Source organism: Acromyrmex echinatior, chromosome 16 (assembly GCF_024713525.1).
Source record: "Acromyrmex echinatior isolate Ae372 chromosome 16, ASM2471352v2, whole genome shotgun sequence".
Taxonomy (NCBI): domain Eukaryota; kingdom Metazoa; phylum Arthropoda; class Insecta; order Hymenoptera; family Formicidae; genus Acromyrmex; species Acromyrmex echinatior.
In genome coordinates, this window is record NC_141867.1 from 7,867,817 (window position 1) to 7,893,820 (window position 26,004).

The 26,004-nt window shown below is 39.3% G+C and overlaps 2 protein-coding genes across 6 annotated transcripts in view; one reads left to right on the plus strand and one right to left on the minus strand.

Annotated features, from left to right (window-relative positions):
- LOC105143974 (dynein regulatory complex subunit 7) overlaps positions 1-26,004 on the minus strand; it is a 107,291-nt gene that overhangs the window by 7,196 nt on the left and 74,091 nt on the right. For 2 of the 3 annotated variants that reach the window (XM_087414796.1, XM_087414797.1), the window contains exon 2: positions 408-761. In XM_087414796.1, coding sequence (XP_087270922.1) covers positions 408-761 — 354 coding nt within the window. Of the gene's footprint in view, positions 1-407; positions 762-1,980; positions 7,392-26,004 lie in introns of those variants that run through there. The other variant, XM_087414798.1, reaches the window with a different exon arrangement.
- The window catches only part of LOC105143954 (uncharacterized), a 133,063-nt gene that overhangs the window by 3,846 nt on the left and 103,213 nt on the right, over positions 1-26,004 (plus strand). The gene's annotated exons all lie outside the window — the stretch shown is intronic.

Sequence of the window (26,004 nt, forward strand, 5' to 3'; positions counted from 1 at the left end):
AGGCTTCTTAATATACAAAAACAATCGAATTAGAAAGGGAATGTAAGAGTCAAATAATTAAATAAAATTCAATATAGTATATTTCAATACACTATATTGAATTTTATTTAATTATTTGACTCTTACATATCCTTTCTAATTTCGATTGTTATTATATCCATTACAAAACTATTACAAATATAAATCATCATAATAAAAAAACCTACGAAAGTCTGGATGGAAATTATGTAAAAGAATATGTATATTAAAATTAAATACATATTCTTTTACACAATTTCCATCTAGTGTTTAGCTTTTATGAACGTTTTTATTGTGATGATTTATTTTATTTGTAGTCTTTGATTTTATATATTATTACAAATACATTAAATAACATCGGAGATGAAACAGAACTTTTATACACGTACCATGATTATCCTCTGACGCTCTTCTTCTTGTTGTTGTAATTCTGCCTCCGCTTTTGCTTTCTCGCGAGCTTCCAACTCTAAGAGCAATTGACTCCTGAAATCAGGTGGTGACTTTAACTGATACTTGATGATTTTAGGCTTTTCCATCGGTGGTGGTGCTTGTTCAATTTTTGGTAAATACGGGCAAGTTCTTCTGGTCATGTTACAAAGCACTTGCTCGCGTGATGCATATCCGCTCACCACGAATGCATTATAACCCTGCCCCAGCAGTAAGCTTACCAGAAGCGTCACGCACTCGAAACTGTTACCCTTTTGAAAGTTTAATACCCACGTCGGCGAATACAAATGTTCGGGCTGAAAGAAAGATCGTAATTATTAAATAATAAAATAGGAATTTTCACTCAATATTGTCTTTTGGACAATTTAATTTTAATATATTAAGTTCTTACAATGATGACCTTTTAGAAGTATTTCTAATAGTCTTCTTGATTTAATAAAAATTTAGAAATACAATTAAATTGAGACAGTACGATTTTGCATATAAAATTGCACCGATAACTGTGATATCATACTATTAATAATTGGAAGACTCTTTTATGTGTTAATTACATCACATTAGCTAATCGTTCAAGTTTCGGATATGTTTAATATTAATTGCATGATTTATTACTATCTGGATGTTCATGTTTTCATAGATAAATACATTATATATCTATGATACCATAATGCTATCCAATTTTTGTTATATTATTATCCAATATAATTGTAAGAACTGTGGAATTTGTAATATACAATATATTGTAAAATTCCATATTTCTTACAATTAAATTGTACAGTATTACGTCGTAAATTAAATATATACATTCATTTATGTGAATCTTTGGAGAAATTAAAAATTATAAGTTTTAAATTGGTTGGTGTATTGAATATTAAAAGTATTATTATTGTTGATGTTTTATTTACAATATTAAATTTATTAATGATTAAGTTGAAATTATCATTAAGTTATTTAATTCATGACTTATTATTTTATATTAGATCCTTTCCTTAAAGAAATTTAACATTTGTGTTTTTTTAAATAGGTGTAATTAATTATTTATTCAATACTTATAATACTTACAGTATTATTTCACTGGACCCCCATCATCGAAAATCAAGGTAAAAAATTTAATGCTTTTTAGGTTCTAATTTACTCTATTCCGAATTTTATTGCTTATTTAGCAGGAAAAAAAGGGAGAGATCCAGCTTAATAGCAAGCTGGATCTCCATAATAGAAAAAAATATATGTGGACATATACAAAAAAAAACAAGTGCACAGAGAATTTAGTGCTCCAAAATAAAGCAAAAATATTATATTTTCAAATATAGCGTTATTTTAAATATACCAACATGTACTAAGATTCCATTGTCGTACACGACACTAACATTTAAAGAGTTCGTGACACACATATCTTCACATGTATTCACATCCAAAATGATCTAGGTTTTATGTATATTCGAAAGATAAAATTACAATTTGTTACTACCCCTAAAAGGATAAAAATAAATAAATAAATAAATATAATTAACTCACTCCGACCGATGATGCTGAGTCCTAAGTTCCATTAACTGCTCGCCAAAGAATTTGGTGCTCGCATGATTTTGGTATTAAAATAATCCTTAGATATCGTAGTATCAAAATCAGCTGCAACCTCAATATCTCGACACAAAATTAATTATCCTAAATATATGTAAATAAAATTGTTTTATATGTGCACGTGAGTCTTTTAAAAAGTTTGAATATTTTTTTATAAAGCTACATCGATATGTAGCAGGGAAGTAAATTACCTTCTTAGAAGCATCTGCATATTAGTTCAGCATAGTATAATTAGTAAAACTATGTACTGCTGCTATTAATAATACACGTGAAAAATCACATACAATTTCACATGATCGTGGTGTAGTTTTATTGCTTATATCCTTATCAAAATAATTTTAACGTTTTTTTTTTTTGGCAATTTGTAAAACGTTTGCATTAAATAAATGTGGAAGTTCAATATCATGATTTTGCATAAATTTTTTTACTATTTCGACTCGATACTTCATTACACTTTTTCCTTGTAACTCATTTATATTAACTTCTCTAATTGGATTTCTTAAATATCGCTTACCACAATATCGCGTCCTTTTTTTCCTCCAATAAACTTATATTTTACTTCAATAATTAGTAAGCTCATTCGTATCATTAATTTTATATTTTATATATGAACGCGTATCCAGATTCTTTATTGGTGATTAATTTGTGTCGTTTACAATTAAATCCACATGGCAGTTTTGCATTTTCCCAAATTTTCTCATGTAATAACAAATTTTCTCATTTAATCATGTAAATACATGCTGTGTACCGGGTTGTAATATTATTGAATATCGCGTTGAAGGAGATTTTCTCTCTTCGCATATATATTTTTTTATAAATTATCATGACATTAAAATCAGTCTTTGCCATGGTAAAAGTAAATGTTAGTACATCACTGACATTATTTACAAACATCAGAATCATGGAATTTACTGATGACTTAATTATCGTTAATTCAATACTACCGCATCAATCAATGCTCGGTACATCAGAAATACGATGTTCGTTATCCGTTGGCTGATAAGGATAATCAGTTATCTCTTACATTTTGTTTATTGCACAAAACAAATATATATAAAGAAATGGGGGGATTGATTGATTATATAATTCTTTTACAATTCTAACCCAGATATAGAATTTCGAAATAATTTTTTCACCGTCCATTATCAAGCGATTTTTATAAATCGTTAATATATTGATGAGAGTGCTTATCTATTTTTGCTGATCTTCCACGTACAGGCACGATGATAATTCAACGTTAATCCTTTGGCACAATTTACGAAATTACCACAATCGTACGAGGCGCAATAAAAATAAATAAATTCTCATACGAAAAATCATGTACGAATAATCAGGAACGAATAATCACGAATGAAAAAAAAAGAATACAACTACACTATTCGCACTATACACTCGCACGAAAACCGAGATCGAAACACGATGTTATTTTGACTGAGATCGAATAATAACTGATCCAAAAACACCCAGGCAGACGGAGAGGGAGGGAGGGGGAGGGGAGAGATCAAAGAGTATCTGGAGACAGCGCGAAGATGTAAACAATCGCAATGACAAAGGCACCGATCCACACACAAGAAACCTTACTTCGAAATGAACCGTGCTTTGAAAAGTTCCGCATGAGAATTCAAATTCGGATCTGTATATATTTTGATAGTACGATATCTAACGATAATTTCAGTATCACGATTTTACAAAGAATCTTTGACGATCGGAAAACGAACTTTAGAGCGCCCTTTCTCGTGACGTATTAATTATTTTCAATGATTTTCAGTGAGCACTAAATTCAGATATGTATATATTTTGATACTATGATATTTAAGAATTATTTTAATCAAAATCATCAAGCACCAAATTTTTTGTTCAGCATCATGGGTCAGAGTGAATTAATTATATTTATTTATTTATTTTTATCCTTTCATGGATGGTAACAAATTTGAATCTTTCGAATATGCGTCATTTTAGATGTGAATACATTAAGATATATATGTACCTATATACCACGTGCTAGTGTCGTATATGACAATGGAGTGCTTAATACATTTGGTATATATTTGAAAATATTTTTGAAGCATTAAATTAGCACTAAATTCCCTGTTTACTTGTTATTTGTACGTCCATTGTATGTATTTTTTTCTATTATGGGTCGAACTTGTTATGTCTATAAGACATCTTTTAGTTTTGTTGGAAAGGCAACTTAAAAAAGATATCTTTTTGTGATCTTTTATGGTTATTTTCGCAAAGCAAAAGGTCGACTAGATATCTTTTTGTATTGTTGAAAAGACAGCATGAGAAAGATATCTATGTCCGCGTTAATATAATAATATAAAATTTAAGTGATTATTAATTACAAATTATACAAATAAATTTATCATCAATAACGAGCGTTGCGATCAACAAATTTTATGTTAAAATTACATTTGATTTAGTTTTAACCGTTTTTATGTATGATTGCGCGACTTTTTTTGTAAACAATTATTTTTATTTTATTTTTATTATTTATTTTTTTTTTATCTTAGATTGCTTGTTTGTGTACTGAAGAAGACCTGATCTAGGCCTTCGAAATGTTTATTACAATATACATGTTCTTTCAGAATAAAATTTAATTTCGCTACCAAGATCCTGTTTTAGTCGTGTATGCCCTTTAATTTTGTAAAATTTTTAATTAATAACCACTTAAATTTTATACTAATAAAATAATTTTTCGAGTCCTCAAAGGGAACTAAGATAAAAAATAATGGTTCTTGCATGTAAGACACGGCAAACATTGCAGAAAATGGGATGTATATATTGTTAATCATGTAATTTCATTTCGTTTTGTGTAAAAATTAATTTAGGGATGATCGATGTTATTAAACGTTACATATCAAAATATAAAAATTAAAAATATTAAAGACGATTAAAAGATATCCAAAGAAGCCATCTTTTAGTTATCATATGGATAAGACTATAAGATGACTATCAGTTCTACATCTGTCTTTTAATCATTTTTTTTTTCGTCGATTATATTCTTTCATTAAAAGATATCTTTATAATAATTTAGTAGTTCTCTTTTAGTCATTTTTTAGACGACTTTGTGCTCTCTGGGCACTTTTTCTTTTTCTACGGTTTGAGTACTAAAATTCGGAATAGTACTGAATTAGCACTTTAAAAATACTAAATTTTTTATCTATTCCAGACTTAATTTTCGATGATGGATCCAGCTTAATAGACGTTATTATTTTTCTAAGAAACCTATACATGCATAATATAGTATAATAACACAGTATGACAAAAATCGATTTTTTTCTCCCCACAAAAAATTGTATTAATTATTATTATACAAAAATTGGAAAATATATGAAAAAAAATAATTTTCAGTTGCTTTTTTTTGTATTCGGACTCGTCACATAATTTCACATGCAAAAACGTCAATTATTTATTTTTAAAAAATTATTATATAAAACAATTATAAAAGACCAATATGAAGCAAATACGATAAATGGCAGCCTAAAAAACGTTAACTACTTGATCTGATAAAACGCTCTCATACACGGATATTTCATTTTTACATTTACTTTCAGAATCTCTTTGATTTTTTCACGGGAGGGAATGTATGTTGTACTGTGTAATAAGTCATGAATAAGTCATACTATTACAGTTGTTCAGATATTCATATCGATAAACGAAATAATTAGTAACATTTACATATCTCAGTTTTCTGAATCCACCGGATCTATTTAATAGCGACATAAATTAATCTAGAACTGACCATCCTTATTATTCTTCCGATTATTAAAATGCAGTGTGTGTGTGTGTGTGTGTGTGTGTATATATATATATTAATTCGCTGGGTCATAGTAGTGGCCTGACTTATCGACGTTTAAGTCGGACCGTTACTATGACCCAGCGATTAATGCACTACATAAGAATGGATATAGTCCTTCAATTCAATAATTATTTATCAATTCAATAATATTAAAGATAACGGTATAGTAGAAATTAACATTACCAACAGAAAACTTTGTGTAGCTACACAAATAAGTCATAAGCTGTTACCCTCTTATGGCAAGTATTGCAGTTAAAATACGAAACGTAACTCAATAGTAATTCTAAAGATAACTTTAAAACAAATTAATTTCAAGGAACAAATACGTCCAAAATGTGGACATGAAACCTAATAAAAAACATTTTAAAGACGTCTTTAAGACGTTTAATAATATGATATTTAAAAGATGTCTTCATGATGTTTCTGAGACGTCTTATGTCCGCATTTCGAACATATTGTTCTATCGGTAACTTTACAAAAATATGATGTATCGCGCAATGGTAAAATTCTATGTGATATTGCGACTGTCGCATGTAAAGAGGTCCTCCAATACCGACGGAGGATAATCTCTCGAACGCATCTGCCACGTGCCTCCTATCAGTCCATCCAGAGAGAGAGAAGTAATAATAATAATAATACCAAAGAGTAAATACGTGAACACATTCAGTAATCGTCGACGTAAGCGGTAGGGATGTGAAACGGAGTGAGATAGAATGTATACAAGCAAACGTGGGGAGCACGTGGCGTGGCGTGCGTATCGTCCTCGGTCCATGACCTACGCCACTGTATTATAATCTACGAGTAGAATTTATTGCATCGTACAACGTGAACGTCGCACTCTCGTTCTCTCTTCGTACTTTGTAGGACGATAGAGAGGAAAAGAGGGGGAAAAGCGAGAGAGTAACAGAAACAGACGAGGAGGAAAAATACGTTGCGAACGTTGCGCGTCACAACGCGTGTCCCAGTGATCGCGTTTAAACAGTTTCCTCCCACTCTCCCTCTCTCTCTCTCTCTCGATATTCTTTCATCACTCATTTTTCTCTCTATTTCTCTTAGCTCTTCAACTTTTTATCTATGACAAATTAAGCGAAGAACAATCTCGGGGAAAATTCATAGAATGGAGGCGTCGAAACGCGCGGACGTTTTTCGTGTCGTCTTTCGTTCTTCGCGGAACTCGTCGCGTCTTGGAACATTGTAGGGAAAGGACACTTTTTTTTGTAGATGCGTAGTAGAGAGAAGCCTGAACGACGACGACGACGACGACGACGACGACGACGATGGTGACGGTGACGACGAGGGTAGAGAGATGGTCAGTGGGTGGCGGTGACGGCAACGGCGGTATCCCTCGACCCTTTCGCCCACTTCCGCCCCCTCTGACCACCCGACCCAACCCATACCGAAGCAACCTACCTACCTCCCTTCCGCCTCCTCCCCTTCGCGCTTCCCTCGTCGCCGTCGTTGCCCTCGGCCGTCTCTCTCCGCGCCTCGCCTCGCCTCACCTCGCTTCGCCTCGCCGCGCCGCGCCGCGTCGTCATTCCGTCCTCCCCCCGTATCCCCCTCCCCCCTGCTCTCTCTCTCTCTCCCCCCGTCAACCCAAGCCCCGAGCCAAGCCGCGCCGCGCCGCGCCGCGCCGCCACGGCCCCGCGCGTCACCCTCATTCCGCGCGACCCCTTCGACCGGCATCCACGTGGGACGCAAGACGAGGGTGTGAGGTAGCAGACAACGCGGAGATACCACCGCGCCGCGGCAGCTGGCACAGTGTTTCTCAACCACGAACTTTACGCGAGAAACCCGCACTCTCCGCATGTATTAATTCGTTCACGCCGTATGAGCGGTAATTTACAACTCTCGGACTAAGCTGGATGCACGCTCTCTCGCGTTCGCGCATACGTAGTACGTACGTACGGACGTATTACGAAATATACCGGAGCGCGCAGCGAGATGATAAATAGACCACGCGGGGATTTAACAGCCACTTGGGTGAAAATTACGAGCGCGCCGGTATTTTGAGATTTTCTGCTTTTCTTCTTGCTTCTCTTTTCCCGTCATGCACAGTTAACCGTCGTTTCTCTCATCCATCGTCGCGTATACGTCGAAATTTCGCTTTCGGCCGTAAAACGACCGTCTTCACGGTAAAAAGTTACATCGACAATTTTGCGAAATATTATAATTTATTACTTTTTTTTCCCAAAGTTCCCATCTTCTCGTCGATTCGCGTTGACCCATTTCATCGTGTTCGTGATTTTTAACTCGATCCGAGTGACGCGAAACCGTGCGCGGCAAAATGGCGCGCAGTAACGAAGGCGCGAGGTTGTTAAGCGCGACGAAATCGTGCTTTAAAGCGGATAGATTCAAATGGGAACGAACACGCGCGGTCGTCGAGGCAAATCGTAAAAGATAGACGTCCGAGGGTTACATGCCGTCGCGATCCATCGTCTAAAAATATATCGCTCTCTCATCGACGTATCTCGTTGCCGACATTATGCGTCGCGCAATTCGCTCGCGATTCGTCCATGTGTTCGCGACGAAGAGAAAGAGAGAGAAGAGAAAGAGAACGAGACAGAGAGAGAGAGAGAGAGAGAAATAAAAAGAGAATGAGGGAGTCTCCTCACGCGGATCGCGGATCTCCGGATTTATATACGGTACAACGTCGTTACACGAGCGTCGCGCTCAGAGGGAACGAGCGAACCGGGCGATGATCAAAGTAGGACGCTCGAAAGCACGGATCGAAGCGCTGATTAGTCGAGGCTTCGAGCGAGGTGCTGCGAGATAGCGCTTTTCGGAGCGCCTCGATGTCGTGCCGCCGGTGCCGCGCGGCGTATCGAGGACGTTATCCGTGGACCCGAGCGTCTGTGTATATACGCGCGTGTGCATGTGTCGAGGGTTTGCGCGCGCGCAAACCCTCATATACGTGCTCGTGTGCCTGTGTACGAGCTCGCGAGGGAAGATGGAACGGCGGAGCGAGCGACCGAGGGAGAAGCACGGTCGGTGACGAAGGGGAGGAGAGTTCGCTCTCGCGAGTACGAGAGGGAGAGAGAAAGAGAGAGAGAGCAACCAATGCAAGGGACAGATAGAGAGAGAGAGAGAGAGAGAGAGGGTCGGGACGAGGGCCTAAATCAGGGGCGATCGCGCTGAGCGACGTCGCTATCTCTGAATATGCGAACCACTATTTGGCGTCCGCGGCGCGCACGTACCTAAAGAGAGAGAGAGAGAGAGAGAGAGAGAGAGAGAGAGAGAGAGAGAGATAGATAGAGAAGAGAGAGAGAGAGAGAGAGTATCCCGTATTACTAGATACTAGATAGTACCTAGCCTCTGCCCGTAGCCTATGTACTACCTCGCCCGTCCCCGTAGAGACGCGCGTGTAAGTGCGCGAGGTGGAAAACGCCTTGCACACACGCGCACATATACACACATACATATGCACACATATATATACGTATATACACTCACATACATACACACACACACACAGCAGACACACATATATGGCTATGTACGCGCGTGCATGTGCATGTGCATGTGCATGTGCATGTGCATGTGCATGTGTGCTTACACCTACGCGGTTACATGCCCTGCGAACCGTGCACATGAGAGCCAACGGCGAGAGCATCGAACATGCCGGCATCCCTTCGCTCCCTGTGTACGCGGTGTGCGGAAAACTGCAGAATAAAGTCGAACCCTCTCGCGATCGCAGGAGACGACAACGCGTTCGACTATATCGTCGTCGTTCTCGTCGTCGTCGTCGTCGTCGTCGTCGTCGTCGTCGTCGTCGTCGTCGTCGTCGTCGTCGTCGTCGTCGTCGTCGTCGTCGTCGTCGTCGTCGTCGTCGTCGTCGCGCGCGGTTTTATCGCGCGGCATCATTACGTGCGCGCCGTACCAACTCGAGAGGATGTACTATATATATGAAAGGGACGTTCGTTAAAGGCGAATATCGAAAAATGAGGGCTGCCGTTACGTCAAAGACGCACGAGCGGGCTCGTCGAAGCCCTGAAGATTATTTGGCTTCGGGTCCGTTCTTCGACGCTACTTTCTACGTTCTCTTTTTTCGAATTCGTACCTTTGAAAACGAGATACACGTTGAAGGAACGCTCATTAAGGTAGAATATTGAAAAATAAGCACTCTTAGGTGGACCATTAGACTACCTATCTACGTATCTCTTTGAAGAAACGCTGTCGTTCATGTATTTTTCAGATATACGTCATATACTTCTGCATACAGATATTAAATAGAAGCGAGGTTATTGAAAACAAAAAAAAAATCGTGTGCTATTTCGAGGTCGAGTACGCCTAGCGTAATCGCGATCGGAATTATGAGGCGTCGTGGATCTCGATCGCGAATATCGTGTGGAAGTGGTTTACGATATTTTCTCGATAAACGCCTTTCTCGGCAAACGATCAGCGCGGTGATTTCGCGCCATTAATCGGGATTTCCACCTAATTTGAACCTCGTAAGCGCGTTCGCGCGGCGTCTTCTTCTGTCCCTTGTCGCGCGGTTGACGACGACGAAGGTATTAAACGCGTCTATTTTTGCGCGCCGCGCTCGCGACAAAGCGCGACGAAGCGAGGCGAGCCTCGGCTCTTTCGCACGTCGGCATCGGCGTCCGCGGCGCGCGAACGACGCAGTGACGTCAGCATTTGCGCGCGATGACGCGTGGGCGAGAGGGGGGGGGGGAGGTGCCATCGGCAGAAATGTTATATTCGACGGTATTTAACGCGGCCGGTGTCGCCGGCGTTAAACGTTGCCATGTACGTCATAATTGCTCCCGGTATGCATTTCCGCCCCCCGCATCGCCGCCGCCGCCGCCGCCGCCGTCGCCGTCGCCGCCGCCGCGTGGGCGGTCGCTCGACGAGTTTGAAACTTTGTCGTGCAACTGAACGGATTATAACGCGTTGATTGTGCGCGGGAAGAGAGCTCGAAACTTTATAAACACTACGTCCGCGAAAATGCAAGACAAGTTGCCATCAGGTTTGCCTTGAAGTTGATCTACAAGATCGACTCTCGAATCGAAGCTTCCGCGTGTCTCTCTTTAAGTCTGCGTGCGAAGTAAAATGAGAAGTAAAAAAAAAACCACGAGAGAAGCGTTACGTATATCTATATATAGCAATCGCCAAAGTGCCTTTCGCGGGGTCTCGGAATTACCGGATACCAACTTCCGGCGCGCTTCGAGCAACCCTTTCGGCGATTCGCCCTCGCGCTGCGAGCATAAATTGACTTATTAACGATTCCAGGGGTACTCGGGAGAGAAAGGAAAAAAAAAAGCTGCCATGTCACGTGAGATCGAGGAGACCCCGAAAATTTGCCGCCTGCGAAATACAGATACCGGTCGGCAGATCGTTACGTATAGCGGTGTGTAACGTATACATGTACGCGGTGCGCGATCGAGGCTCACTGTACTCTCTAACGAGCGGTACACGTGTTCTGACGTCTGCGCTATAAAATACGTACGGGCACGCGCTTACGGGACTCATATGTGTGTGCACCAATACAATCATATGAGACATGCGAGCGAGCGAGTGAATACGAGTGCGAGCCGGTCGGTCGACCGGCCGGCCGGCCGGCTCTAGAGCCGGTTTTCAATGAGCGAGCAGGCCGGAAGAAGAGGGAGAAACGGCGTAATACCGAGAGAAAGAGAACGCGGAAGGGGATGGAAGAGTAGGAGGAAGAGGAGGAAGCGAGGGTGGGTGAGGGCGGATGCGCGGGAGAGCAAGAACGAGAGAGAAAGAGAGAGAGAGAGAGGAGGGAGCAGGGAGGAGGGAGGAACATAAACCCTTATCGAAATCGTGATTCACCCCACATTCTCCGGAGACCCCCTAACCTATTAACATCCATATCACAATAACAGATACACGTGTATGCCGTCGCTGTATTCCCACACCGTCTCTCGTCTTCGTCCTCGCTCTCTCCGTCCGCTTTCGCATCGCTCGCATCCGTAATTGCTCGCGGCATGGCGTATCGCGAAAAAAAAAATGAGGATGAGACAAAGAGCGAAAGAGACAAAAGGCGAAAAAGAGAGAGACAGTAAAGTGGCCATTATGTGCCGCGGGATTTCGGGATTAAAATGAATTTTCGATCGTACGCTTTCGTCTCTCCGCTTCGATCTCTCTTTTTCCATCATGCACGATTCTCGCGCATATGCATAAAGATGCCGTCATTCAATACCGGAAATTCAATTGCAATTATTGCCATTCGTTCGGCAAGTTTCTAAAAGATCTATTAATTTAACTAGAATTACCTCTTTATGGAAACTATGAATGAAAAAATTGATATCTTAAATGTTCTCTTATATTCGGAGAGAGAAAGAACAGTTTTTTTTTTTTATTAAAGTATAAGTCTCTCTAAAAATTTATTTGTCAATTTTATTTAATACTGTCTAAAAATTTAATTACAGATCTGAAAATTATTTTGTTGGACTATTAAAATAATTATGTAGGACGCTCAGACTGATTGCTAGAATGTCAAAACTTTTTGCAGCGTTCCTCATCATACTCGAGATTCCTACGTAATTATTTTAATGATTCAACAAAATTATTTTCAAATCTGTATATCTAGATATAGAAGATATAGTTAAATTTTTAGATATTTCAGCCAAATTATATTAATTATGTATATATTTTTTTTCATATATATATATATATATATATATATATATATATATATGTTTCAAATTGATATTTGAAAAATCTATCAATTCTTTAAACATTGCGAATATAGATGTGATGAGAAATAGTACGATTATTGAGGAAATAGTATACTTTATTCTTTGAGTGAAAAATATTTCGAAAGCATGATAAATCCTTTTGCTTGACAAAGTGATATACAATTAAGATCATTTTAGATCTATTTTCTATTTAGATTTTCAAAGACTTTCTGTTTTCCTTTTATCATTTTTCGCGAAATTTTTTTGTATTGTGATTCTTGTATTTTGTCCAATATGAGAAATGCATTACCCAACAAAAAATATATAAAAATGAAAGAAAACTTTTTCACAGTTTTTTAAGTACAGAATACGATTTACCGAATTGCTCTATCATGTTATTTTGAAAAGTTTGCGATTGAAGAAGAGTATTGTAAAGACTATTTAACATATTTTAGCATAACTGTGATATTTAACATGTTGGAGCAATTTGGTAAATGACATTATATTTAGCGCTGAAAAACTTATGAGAGATAATTATCCTTGTTGTATTCGAAAAAGGTAATTTTTATACAAATACAATTTTCGAGTGCAACTAATTTAATTTAATTTGATTTATTATCAAATATTTATAATTTTAACGAAGATCTTGAATAGATAATTAAAAAGTTAATCAGTAAAAGTATTAATTTTCACAATGTTTAATTTAGTAAAAATTACGTGGGATAAAAGATTCAAATATCAGATTAACATGAGAATAACAGGCAAGAATTTAAAACTCGATCAATCACTAGCTTGATAATTCTCATTATTAAAATATTCTCAACGGTTTTTATTTCTTTCGCAATAATGTCAATTTCAATCATTTCTTAACGATAATCTTGATGTTAAGAGTAAAGTTGGATATCGCGTGAATTTCGATCGATTTCACAAGATTCTATGAATAAAACATGAATTATATTTGAATCAATTATTATTATATGAATTACGTTATTATATGAATATATGAAATCTATCAGATCTCTGCAAAAGTAATATTACGGTGGACAGTTTTTTTTTTGCGAATACATTAATTATCTCTTTTAATGTATATTCTCCATTGACGTTACATGCAATTTTGCAAATGCATTCGGTTGTGTATATGTATATAAAAAAGATGTGCACGAATGAGATACGTTCAGTCACGTCACATGATAATGATCAACTAATAATTCACGATCGTTATTACATGAAATATATATTAAAGCTGTTGATTTCAATTAATTTTGGATGAAATGCAGAAAATATTCGTATAAAAACAAACGATCGGACGTAGGTCGGCATCTTTAGCATTTACGAGACTGAAGATTCAAGTTAAATCGCGATAGGAGTGGTGAAATTCGCATTGTTGCGATCGCGGGAGGAAAGGGTGGAGGTGCGTTTGCTCGCCCCGTTCGCGTTTATTCAAGCGGAGAAATGGAAGCTGGTTTTCGGACGGACACCCAGTGCATCGAGATAGATAGGTAGATAGACGTCCGGATAGATGCATGCCACGGCAGGCAGGCAGTCGGTGTGTAAGGGATGCCAAGGGGGTGTGTAGGGAGCGCGAAGAGAGGATGGGTCGCGGCGAGATTCGAAGCGTAGGAGGATGAGAGGGTGGAAGTGGGTGAGCGCGAACGCGAACGACGGCGGTGTCGAGGGGATACCGGGGAGGAGGAGGGGTGACGTGAAAGAGGGTGGGTGGGTGGCGCGGGTTCTCTCGCTGATTACGTCGCAGGATGGTCAGGAGAGAGAAACCCCGGAGAGGATGCTGTGCTATGCCACCGGTCGGATGGTCGGTGGTGTGGAGAGCGCGGAGAAGGCCGGTTCTCGCCGTTGCCTGGTGGATAGAAGCGAATATATCCGCAATGTCCTACCGTCGCCGACCCTACGCTCTATCGCCAAGCTCTATCTCTCTCGTCGTCGTCGTCGTTGCCGTCGCCGTCGTCGCCGTCGTCGTTGTCGTCGTCGCCGTCGTCGTCGTCGTCGTCGTCGTCGTTGCGAGTCCTCCACTTGCCACCCTCCTCCCATTACCCACCGCCTTCCATCCCTAGACCATCGCGGTCTCCTCCGCGCGCGATCTCGCTCCCGAATACTCTGTCTCTCACATCGCCCATCTCTCTCGCCGTCGGTGACTCGCGTGTATCTCTCCTCTTCTATTCAACGAGAAAGCTTCCAGGGTAGCGAGGCTCTAAGCTAAACTAAGCCACGTCAGGATAGGATAGTGTCGGGAGGATAGGATAGGATAGGATGCTTGGTTGGATAGTAGTGCCCATCTACTTCGTCGCGCACACAACAACCAGCGGGACGGCGACGAGGAGAATGACGACGACGACGACGACGACGACGACTACGACGACGACGACGTCGGCAACGGCGACGACCCCTTGTGCACAAGCATCCACTATCCTCTCCCTTCTAATTCTCCATCTTCCTTTCTCTCAGCCTCGACCAGTCTCGCGATCCTCGTCATCCCTCCGCCCTTTCTCGCTCAAGCGTCCCTCGCGCGCCATCGCGCGTTCTCCCGCGTTCTCCCGCTTCTTCCACCCTCTCGCTCGATCCGCTCGCTCTGCACGATCTGCCTGCCTTTCTCCGTCAGCAACACCACCCACGGACCCCCCGGGGGGTTAGTTAGGGGTAGTATATTGACGGCCGGCGTCGCGAGGACGCCTATACTTAGCGTGCCGGCGAACCGACGCGTTTCCAGCAAGGTGTCCCTCCACCTCCTCCACCTCCTCCTCCTCCTCCTCTTCCTCCTCCGCCGCCGCCGGCTCTCTTCGTCCGGCCACCCTCGGGTCACCCTTCACAACCACCCTCTCTGGCCACCCTATTCTACCACTCTCTGCCTCACACCCTCCATGTCCTCCGTCACACGGCCGTGGCGGCTTCCCCCTCATCGTTCGCGACCCCTCGTCCACCTTCTATCCCTCGAACACCAACATCTACCCCATTCCGGAGCTTCTTCCACCTCGATCCAGCCGATCGAGGTATTGAGAAAGCCAGCCTCGTCGTCTCCTTTCCCGCGAGAACCGAGCGGCAACCAGGTCCAAAATTACCGGCGGCAATATAGGGAGATTGGAGAGGGAGGTAGACGAGTTTCTTACGACGTTGAGCCAGGTTGCGACGTTGGGCATCGAAATCGATGCCTTCGGGCACCGAGAGAGCTTCGTGACGCACCTGATACGCGAGAACATGGGACGAGAGAGAGAGAGAGAGAGAGAGACGGTTAACGAGAGAGAGAGGAAGAAGGAGAGAGCGCGAGGAGTCGATTAGGGAGCGACCGAGCGAAATTATGTATACGCCGAAGATGATGGCGACGGTGCACGCGATGGGCTCGAGGAAGAAGGCCGAGGGTGATGTTTCTTTGTCGGGAGCGCCGATTCGGCGAGATCGCGGATATACCGGGCGGTCGATCCGATCTCAATACCTCGGTTTACGCGATTCGATATTCCGAGTAGTCCGGAGTAAGAAAGACACGCGATCATTTCGACAATTCTTGATCCCTTCGCGGAGATACGATTAAAATTGGTATCACTACACAATTCCTTCTCTCATTAACATAAATGAGATAAATATCTGTGACGACTCTTCATGTTTCTTGGAATCTCTCGTCACGGTAACGCAAGCTGTTGCGAATTAATAACATCTTTAAACGAGAATTCGATTCGCTGCAAATCATTTCCGTTGAGGGGTAATTTGCAAATTAATTTTTATCCGTTTAATTCAGAGCTTTAATTTTTCTTCTTGTTGCGCGTTATTTTTATGATGCTGCGTGTCGCGATATCTTCATTAAATTGCGTCAATTACATTAACAATAGCAACGTGTTAAAAGAGCTACTTCGAACGAGAATGATAATTACAGTTATTGTTTCCGTGCGGTATTTGATTAAAGTCTATCTTTTGAAGATTTAAGATCACGAGCAGACTTTATCGCGCAATCTTTGTTTCCTTTTCTTTCGTGTTTATTTTCTTTCTTTTTTTTCACAAACGGTTAGTGGCTAAATGTAATAAAGACCAGGTAAAGTACTCTTAAGCAGAAATTATCCAGTTAACATCTCGTAACTAAGTTTCGCAAGTTTGCACAAATACATAATAATCCGCGAGAACTCTCCGTGAATATCGCGTTAAAGCGGTAGGGTGATTGTAATTGCAAATCTTGAATCACAAAGAACACGATATGAAATTAATGTTCTCATAAATACTCGTTTAACTGCTCAAAAGACATCATTATAACTTCCTTCCTATATACGCGCATTTTTTTTTTTCCCATAGAATAAGAAAAAAGTGTGCTCTTAGTACACATTGTTAGATCGATATCGCCATGAAAAAGAAAGTACGTATCGTTATTATTACTGTTTAATAACATGTAATACTTTTTATTATGTACGTTAATACTTGTATAATACATAATCATATATTATTATAATACATAATTATATATCATTCGTTTTCTCCGATGGCCATGTTTCTATTTTGTTGGTTAATTACGCAAGAACAAGATTAACAGGGCATTTCTGTCAAATGAATTTGATCGATAATTGAACGATGATCAATCAAAGGAGCAGGTTGACTAATAGACGCATAAAGTTTCTCTGCATATCGATTTCACTCGTGCAGTACATCGACCGTCAACTCGCTCGGAAGACTCTGGGAGAACTTGAAGACTCTCACTGAAAGGGTTCATGAGGCCGTGCACGTGGATAGCTGAGCCCGGGATTTTACGGGAATAACGTCACCGGGCGGCTCATCTCCCCCCTCCTTTCTCTCTCTCTCTCTCTCTCTCTCTCTCTCTCTCTCTCTCTCTCTCTCTCTTTCTCCTGTAAAAGGCGTAGTCGTAGCGAGAGTCGCATGACGTCACGACTGGCCGTTCCGCCCTATGTACGCCACGTAATCGCTATATATGTATTACGCACATGTGTGTGTGTGTGTATATATGTGTGTGTAAGTGCGCTCGTACCTATAAACACGCGTGGAGGTTTACGTCGGCAATTTCGTCGGCAGAAAAATTCGCGCGTGTCCCAGATAGACCTTTCGTCGCACGTCGAGGCGGCTCAGGATCGGTCATTATATCGATGTCCCTCGGGGTAATCCCGTTCTAATCATAAATAACACGTGTGCGCAGGCAGAGGGTAGTCGCCGTGGGTTGGGTGGGGTGGGTTGGGATATTGCTACGCGGCGGCGCGCAAAAGCGTTATTTTTGTAAAGTCGATGCATTCGCGTCGAGTGGCAAGTTTCAAAAACACTACGTTGAAGGAAGAGGAAAAAAAAAACAGTGGGTTCTATTATAAAATGCAGTTCTATTTTTTGCATGAATAATTTGTTGTAATTAATAACGAAGCGGTACACAAATATTAAAGGGGTGAATGTGAATCTCCTCTCCTTGAATGCTATAATTTTTTTCCTGATTTCATCGAGATAAAATTTCATCATGACTTTCCTTGGGTAACTCTCTTAATAATAATATTTTGAAATGTTCTGATTTGGAACGAATGCTTTCTTGAGGGAGCAATTTAACATAAATTAAATGTAAATTACTTATTATTGATGTTGCTGACACTGTTCGCGTTTAATTGTTAAGTTTGTAGTATTCCAAAATCGCGCGCAGGTGTGAAGTACGCATATTAAACTTCTTTAAAGCCGAAAATTTTAATTTTTCAAAAAAAAAAAACTTTCCTCGATTTTTCCGACAGTTTTCAATTTCCCTGACATTTCTGTCATTTCCAGTTTTATGGCAACCGTGAATTTTGGAGCGAGCATCAATTTAAATGATCGAATTATTAAGCGCTGACGCGCGGCTGCTCGATGTAACGTGCTACTTTAAATATTTATGTAAAATAAATGTCGTATCCCCAACTCATTATTATACTTGCACTACACTCGCGTTTACACGCACGCGCTTTTACACGCGTATATATCCTTGCCGAGATATTAGATGGAACGAGTTCGTGTCATTAAAAGCCCAGCGGTTCGCGAGCAGTTCGCCGATGCGTGCACGATTATTACCCTCCCGATATTTGTTATCGCCAGGCGCGAGGTTAACGGTGTCATTTTGCCACTGGTTCGAGCGAATCGAGGAATAGTCACGATGCGTGCGCATCATTATCCGTCCGCCGGGTCGTTAGAATTAATGAGCGTCGTCCGTCCGCCTGTTCCGCGATCAGCCGACCGATCGGTTTTTTCCCCTGACGGTTTCACAGTAATTTATTAAACGGCTAATAACGGGCGATAATAGGCGCGAGAGTCGGTAATTCTGATGTAACGTAAGAGGATGGATCAGAGGTCGAAATTAAAACCGACGAAGAGGCGTACCTGCGTAGCGCGGTTTTATCTCACGATATATAGTGTAAACTCTGGATATTACCATGTGGAAAAGATGGCCATAGACTGCAATTTCTGTAACAATTGCTAAATAATGTAATTTTTTGGTCATTCTCAAAGTTAATTAATATTTGCAGTAATTTATGTGCGTACATTATTCGAAATAATAATATTAATGTGAATATTATGTGATTTTTATTTTGGACTGCCTGCAAATATTCCCTAAAAGCTGCTACAACGTCGAATAAATTAAATTACCTTAAATCAACGTTATATGTATACATAATAAAGATATGTAAATTATAATATGACCTATAATTTGGATTTTCTGTTTCACTATTTGTAAATATTATAATATATTGTAATATCCATCTTTCTCTCCGTCGCATTTTCAGAAAGATGGCTCATAATCAATTAACACACATTGTTTTTTTATTTATAGAAATCTTTGTTTGGTTTCCTTAATTAAAAAAATTATTATTTTTAAGTTACTATTGCAATATTATATCTTTATAACTATGTATATATCTCGTATATATATATATTTGTATTAAATATATGAAATTATAGCAGTTTTATTTATCATTTTACAAAATGTTATATGCATTTTTATAATAATATAAAACATATATAGTCAATATGTCTCAATATCGGCCATTTTTTCCCTAAAAATCAAATAAGATAGCTAATGCATACGTTACAGGATTGCCACAAAATTGAAAAATCAGGAAAAACAGGAAAAAAGTTAGGGAATTTCGCAAAATTTTCTGGAAATTTAATATTCTTAAGTTTTAAAGAAGTTGATGTGCGTACAGTAACAGTAATTATCATTGCTATGTTAAATTGATCTCTCAACAAAATCATGAAATTCTTTCTGAAAATCAGGAAAACAACATTATTGTGTAATATTTCGATAATATCAAATTTTTGTCAAGTATTTTCTCTTCAATTTTGACAGCTGTTATTACTTTAAATAAAAATAAAAGTGTATATTTTTTGCATTTTAAAAAACTGTGGCCATCTTACTTGAGTTACGCTACGCAACTCGCGATAAATCGCGAGAAATCAAACATCGAAAATGCGTCATTACGAATGAAATTATCAACTGTGCCTTCTCGATCACGCAATAATTCGATATTTTTCCTCTACAATCGCGGACGCGCGTTGCGCGAAATCATTAATACGATACATTCTATGATTACAACATTATCATGTTCCGCATGGAAATTCTCGCGAATCTCTCATGGATGTTCACACTGTTGTCATTAGAAATTTCAGAATTATCAATTTCTGATGAAACGGTACATAGATATCCGTGTGGTATTTCCGGCGTTAACTTTAATACTCTGCTAAAGATCGAACTAAGTGCAGGTTAAACAGGCCAAGCGACACGTTAAGCCGGTCGATGGCTGTATCATCGAGCGTTAAAGACACCATAATCGACGTAACAGCACCATAAGATAGAACGCGATATTCCCTATCTCGTGTAGTCGATCCAATTGAATTTCATTCGGCATCGATGCACATTTCTCCTTCGTTTCAACCTGCAAGCCGGGTGTATCCAACTCTTTATTTTGAGGCGTCACGTAAAAGTTGCATCGAATCGTGAGCGCGATGAAATTCACCAAGTTTCAACAGTATCAAACAATATTGATAGCATTGAACGATACTGGTACGATACTTTACTATTGTTTCTTGTACCGAATAGAGTTTTAGAAATAACGCTTTGACTTTGATGTTACATTTATCGATATATTGGAAACAATCCCGAAAAAATATAAACGAACATAGAAATTGCAAATAGGATTATCAAAAGGTTATTTTTATATAATCGACAATATATATTTATATACTTGGAAATATATGAATACTCTAATTACCTTCATTAACTTATACAGAAACTTTCATCTTTGATTATCATCGACGAGAGATGCTTATTACAATAATCACAATATTCGAATGAGCAATGAATATAATAATGATAATATTTTTGGGCGCAAAACATCGATCGTTACTGATACACACGGCATATTCGATATAAGTGAGCGAAGAGTATCGACGACTCATTAAATTTAAGCGTCTCTACGCTCGTGAATAAAAACCATGCGAAACGAGGCGAGCGAGGCGATATCACCTGGTCGCTACTTGCCGGAGCGCTTTTTTCCTCTCTCTCTCTCTCTCTCTCTCTCTCTCTCTCTCTCTCTCTCTCTCTCTCGCCATATTTATCTCCAGATACAGCGGCGATCTCATTCCGCGCCGGTCGTCCGCCAACTTTGCGCGTCGCGTCGCGGACGCGTCGCGAGCAGACGCCGAGTTTGCGGTGGCTCGAATTATCGGGCGGCGACAGTGCCATGTCGCGGCGAGCGAGTTTGCCGAAATGCAGGGCCGTACGTAGCCGTGGCGCCCATTTATTGTTCTCTCTCTCTCTCTCTCTCCCTTGGCGCGTAATGAGAAGGCAGGCGAACGAGTGACGCGCGATAACGGCCCGAGAGGATCGTAATTGGCGAGTGTGGAACTGGAACGAACTCGTTTCGCGGCGCACCGATAAGATCCGTTATCGCGCGTTTGGCGCGGGCTGCGAAGAATCGTCCTCGATGGTGCCTCTCGCTCGCGTTCGACGAACCGCGACGACCGCGCGACGCAAAAGAGAGAGGAGAGGAAAAAAAAAAACAACTCGGTGCGACGCGGCGCGGCGCGGCGCGACGGTGCCGGTATTACGTTTTGGCTTCAAGGCTGATACAATTCGCGACCGCGCGTTAGAGTTTTGCGCCGCGCCTAGCGCGGGCTTTTCCCTTTCTCTAGTCCGTGACCTCGTTCGTTCCCCCGACGTAAATCCGTCAGGAGAGATCCGCGATGTCCATGCTTCGTTTGGGGACACCCTTTTCCCTCTATCACGCGTTCTTTCCTTCGCTCGCTCTCGCTCTCTCCTTTCGCCGTCCCTCTTTCCGCCCGCGGCCCTCTCACGCTACCCGACCCCTGCCAGCCACCCTCGCTCCCACTCCTCTTTCCCATCGTCCTTCTCGCGAGAGTGCGTTCGATCGACCTGAATTTTTTTCCACGCTCGAATCGGGAGCCCTGAGAGCAATTTCTCGACTCGTCGCGGGGTGGTCGTCGCTGAGGAAAACCCCGAGGAAAATCGTCCGATCGATCTACCTTCGGTCTTCAGGTCCGAAACGAACGACGAAGAAGGGTGAACGTGTTCGTAACGAGGAAGACAAAGATAGAAGATAGAAGATAGAGGGAGAGAGAGAGAGAGAGAAAGAGAGATAGAGCTGGCAAGAGGCAACGGTACTCGAGGGTAGAGAGAGAAAGATCAAGAGAGAGAGAAAGAGAGAGCGAGTCGTGGGCTGGATGAGCAAGGGAAAAGAGGGGGGAGGGTGAGAGAGGCAAACACAAGTATATGTGCAACGCGAGCTGCATGTATATAACGATGCTGCGTCGGTGTGTGTGCGTGTTCCGCGGGTGGGCGACCCAGCATTTAAAGCGGCGTGCACAAAACACGCCTACACTCTTTGAAATGTTAAGGAATAAAATAGTGATTTGTGTGAAAAGTCCAGTCATAGATACATATCTGCATGTTTAATTTTTAATTACTATTCTTGTAAATGTTATGTATTTGATATTATACTTATTACATATATTGTATTCACAAACAATAATGTGCATACGTACACTTTTGTGAAGTTCCAAATCGCAAATGTGATAATTCTGATGCATAAAAATATTGACTTGCAAGCTGCGACAAAGTTTGTAAATGTTTCAGAATTTTTTTTTAATCTCAATTATTTTATTATTTTATTATTTATATTATTTTTTTCGTTATAATGATTCGTTTTAATTTATTCATTTAGAAATTAATTTTATCGAGTGTAAAAATTATGATGTATTTTATAGAACGAAAAATATATATTTCTAACAGAGACGAAGAACTCAATGATACAAGTTTCTACTAAATTTATGCAAAAGATTTGTCTATTAAGTTCTGTAGATTGTAGTTTTCCGATAAATAAAGTTATGCTGTTAAACTTTGTATATTCTTAATTTAAAAAGAACGGAAGCTTTTTTTTCTAGACAAAAAAAAAGGGAATTTCGATTGCAGCTAAAGTTAATGATTTTTATTATAATAATAAATTCCGGCATTCGTAAACAAACTACATATTTAATGTATTAATTTTCCTTTTTTTTTTTTTATAAGAAAATGTTTAGCTCTATAAAAGTTAAAATCACAGCAATATCATTATAATGTACATCCATACGGGACGTACTGTATACGTCCTGTATAAAATTATTAATTAGCAGGAGAAATATTGAATTATTATTAACAAATCGCAATGACCATGAGAGAAATTCGTTGATTCACGTGTGAAACGAGCTTAACGTCGGCGCGGTGGACAGGATGAGGTACACGTACCACCACACCGAAATCTTACGAGCTTGCCTCTGCTAACTACCTCCTATCTGCCCTGCCCGAGGCCCTGAAAACGTTCTACGTTACGCCTCGCGGGGACCCATTTCGCGCGAGCCTCGGGCACAGGGACGTGTGTCGATTCCCGAGTGCCTGGTGCTTAATTAAAATTTCCATCCATCTCCTCGTCTCCTCCTCTAATCATTATGTGTCAACGCGGGTCAAAAGTACACTCGTCCGATTATCTGAAATTCGTGAAAAATTCACTGAACCTCATCGCGCGCGCGCGCGCGCATGCGAAAAGTAATTTAAAATTGAGGTCGAATGCACGTCGCGTTTGAAGAATTATGAATTACGTGATTTTCAATACATTTATGTTTTATACGCGAGATTTAGTCTCCGAATAATCCGTTATAATCGCAACTTAAAATTGCAAATATGAAAAATAAACTGAAGGGTATAAAAATGAACACTTACTTGAAAGTGAATGCGAAAGAAAAGAAGGAACGCATCTATAGATTAAATTAGTCATGATATTATTTACAACTTTAGTTTTGCAACAATTAAATTGCAAATATGGGCATGGAAAGAACGATATATCTAGCTAAATTTTTAGATATTTTAACAAAATTATTCTTTTCGTGCAAAGATCCTAATTCTGTATACAGATCCGAAAATAATTTTGTTGGATTATTAAAATAATTACGTAGGAATCTCGAGCGTGATGAACGATGGAAAAAGTTTTGATATTCTAACAATTAATTTGTGAACGTTCTACGTAATCATTTTGATGATCCAACAAAATTACTTTCACAGCTGTATCTAAATTTTTAGATACTTACTTTACTTCAGCAAAACTTTTCGTGCATTAGTATTCTTTCTTTTATTGTATCTTGAAATAATATCTTTGTGATATAAAAAATTATATTTTACAGCATCCCAAAGTTAAGAACTGATTTTTACGTCTTTTTCAAAGAAATCTAGAAAAATCAACTACATAGATCGACGTGTAAGAATGTTTTATTTGAGCGTTAATATCCTAATATCTACAGAGTCGCGAACTCTCACTGGCGTAAAAGTTGAGCGAAAAATCTCAAGGTAAAGTTCGGGAATTCTGAAGAAAAGAAGGCAAGCCGTTACCAAGTTTTACTTTCTTTGGTTATTGCAGAGACGAGTCAATCACCGAGCAAAACGATACGGAGAAAGTAAAAGTGTTTTCATTGATACTTTCAGAATGACCTATTTCGAAAAGCGCAACATAGTGATAAATTTAAATTGCTTTTGTGGCGATGCACTGCTTATGTCAATTACGTTGCATTTATGTTAATTACGTCTGCACGATTAAATGCACTTATCGATAAATATATAATGAACTGTACAATGATAACATATAATGATAGTGTACTATATTGATAATGTATACTCCAATTAATTTAAACGTTTATTACTCCGACGCTCTTTTATCACTATGTCATTTCTTTATCGCGCTGAATTTTTTTAATAGCATCGAGACAGAAAGCGGAAGTACACCTGCAAGTACCGCATTGAGTCGATAAACGATGCTCGAATACAAATCGATACATAATTAATCTATCATATTTTTATTCCTTAAGAAGATACATTCTTCTTCTTTTCTTTTCGTTCCTCTATTTCGCAAATTTATATGACAAAGAAGAGAATTTGGAAACTAGTGGGAAGATTGATAAAAGTAAATGACAATAAACTTGATGCGAGTTTCTCAGTACTGTTAATCATTATCATAAAATAGTCTCTCATCAGAATTAACAAATATTAAAGAAGGTACAGCTTAAATTGAAAATGTTTGTCTAAACTCCCATACAGAATTTTAAAGAAAAGGAAATCTGTGCCTTTAGTTTGTGTATCACTTTACATTTCTCTTTCGAAAGCAATTCAATGGATTTACTAAACATTTTAAAATTCACAATGGGAACACGACAATTTATAACCTAAGCAAATTGAAAAATTAGTAACTGACAAATGAACTGATAAATGAAAAAACTTTCTTACAATGCGTGACATTTTATGGCGGCATTTGTATTTATTTTCCCGAAATTTATGATGGAAAAGAACGAATTATTTGACATGAATATTAATTGTTTTTCGAGTGTACTTCCGGTCTTTTCAGTTTATAATACAAGATTGATACTTGCTTCATAAGAAAGCAACAAATTCAACAAAATGCGGATCAACAAAAGTAGTTACTATTATAATAACATTCATAAATATATAAAACGGGGAACATAAATCTTGCAGTAAAAGTTAGAGGAAAGAAAAAGAAGATAATAGTGCACATGTTCAAAATGCATCTTTTTTCGTATACCTGAATTCATTTCCATACAATACCTACACTATTGACTGTAATTATCAATCTACCAGTCCATTTGATGAGCTGGTAACCTTGGTGGAGACCTTGAAAAAAGATTTTGATTTTTCGAAAAGAGAAGCTTTATTGAATTACCTTAAAAATTTAACTACGTACAAATCTAAAAATAATTTTGTTCAACTATCAAAATAATTGTGTAGGCTGGTTGTTAGAATATCAAAATTTTTTGTAGCATTGCTCATTATGCTTGAATTTTCTACATAATTATTTTAACAGTCCAACAAAATTATTTTCAGATCCGTACCTAGCTAAATTATATATTTCAGCAAATTTCATTTTTTTCGTGCATTATTTATTGGATTAGATATAAATCATCAGAAAAGTATAACAGAAACCGACTGCATGATTATTAAAATCTTTGTAAATTAGAAAAATTTAT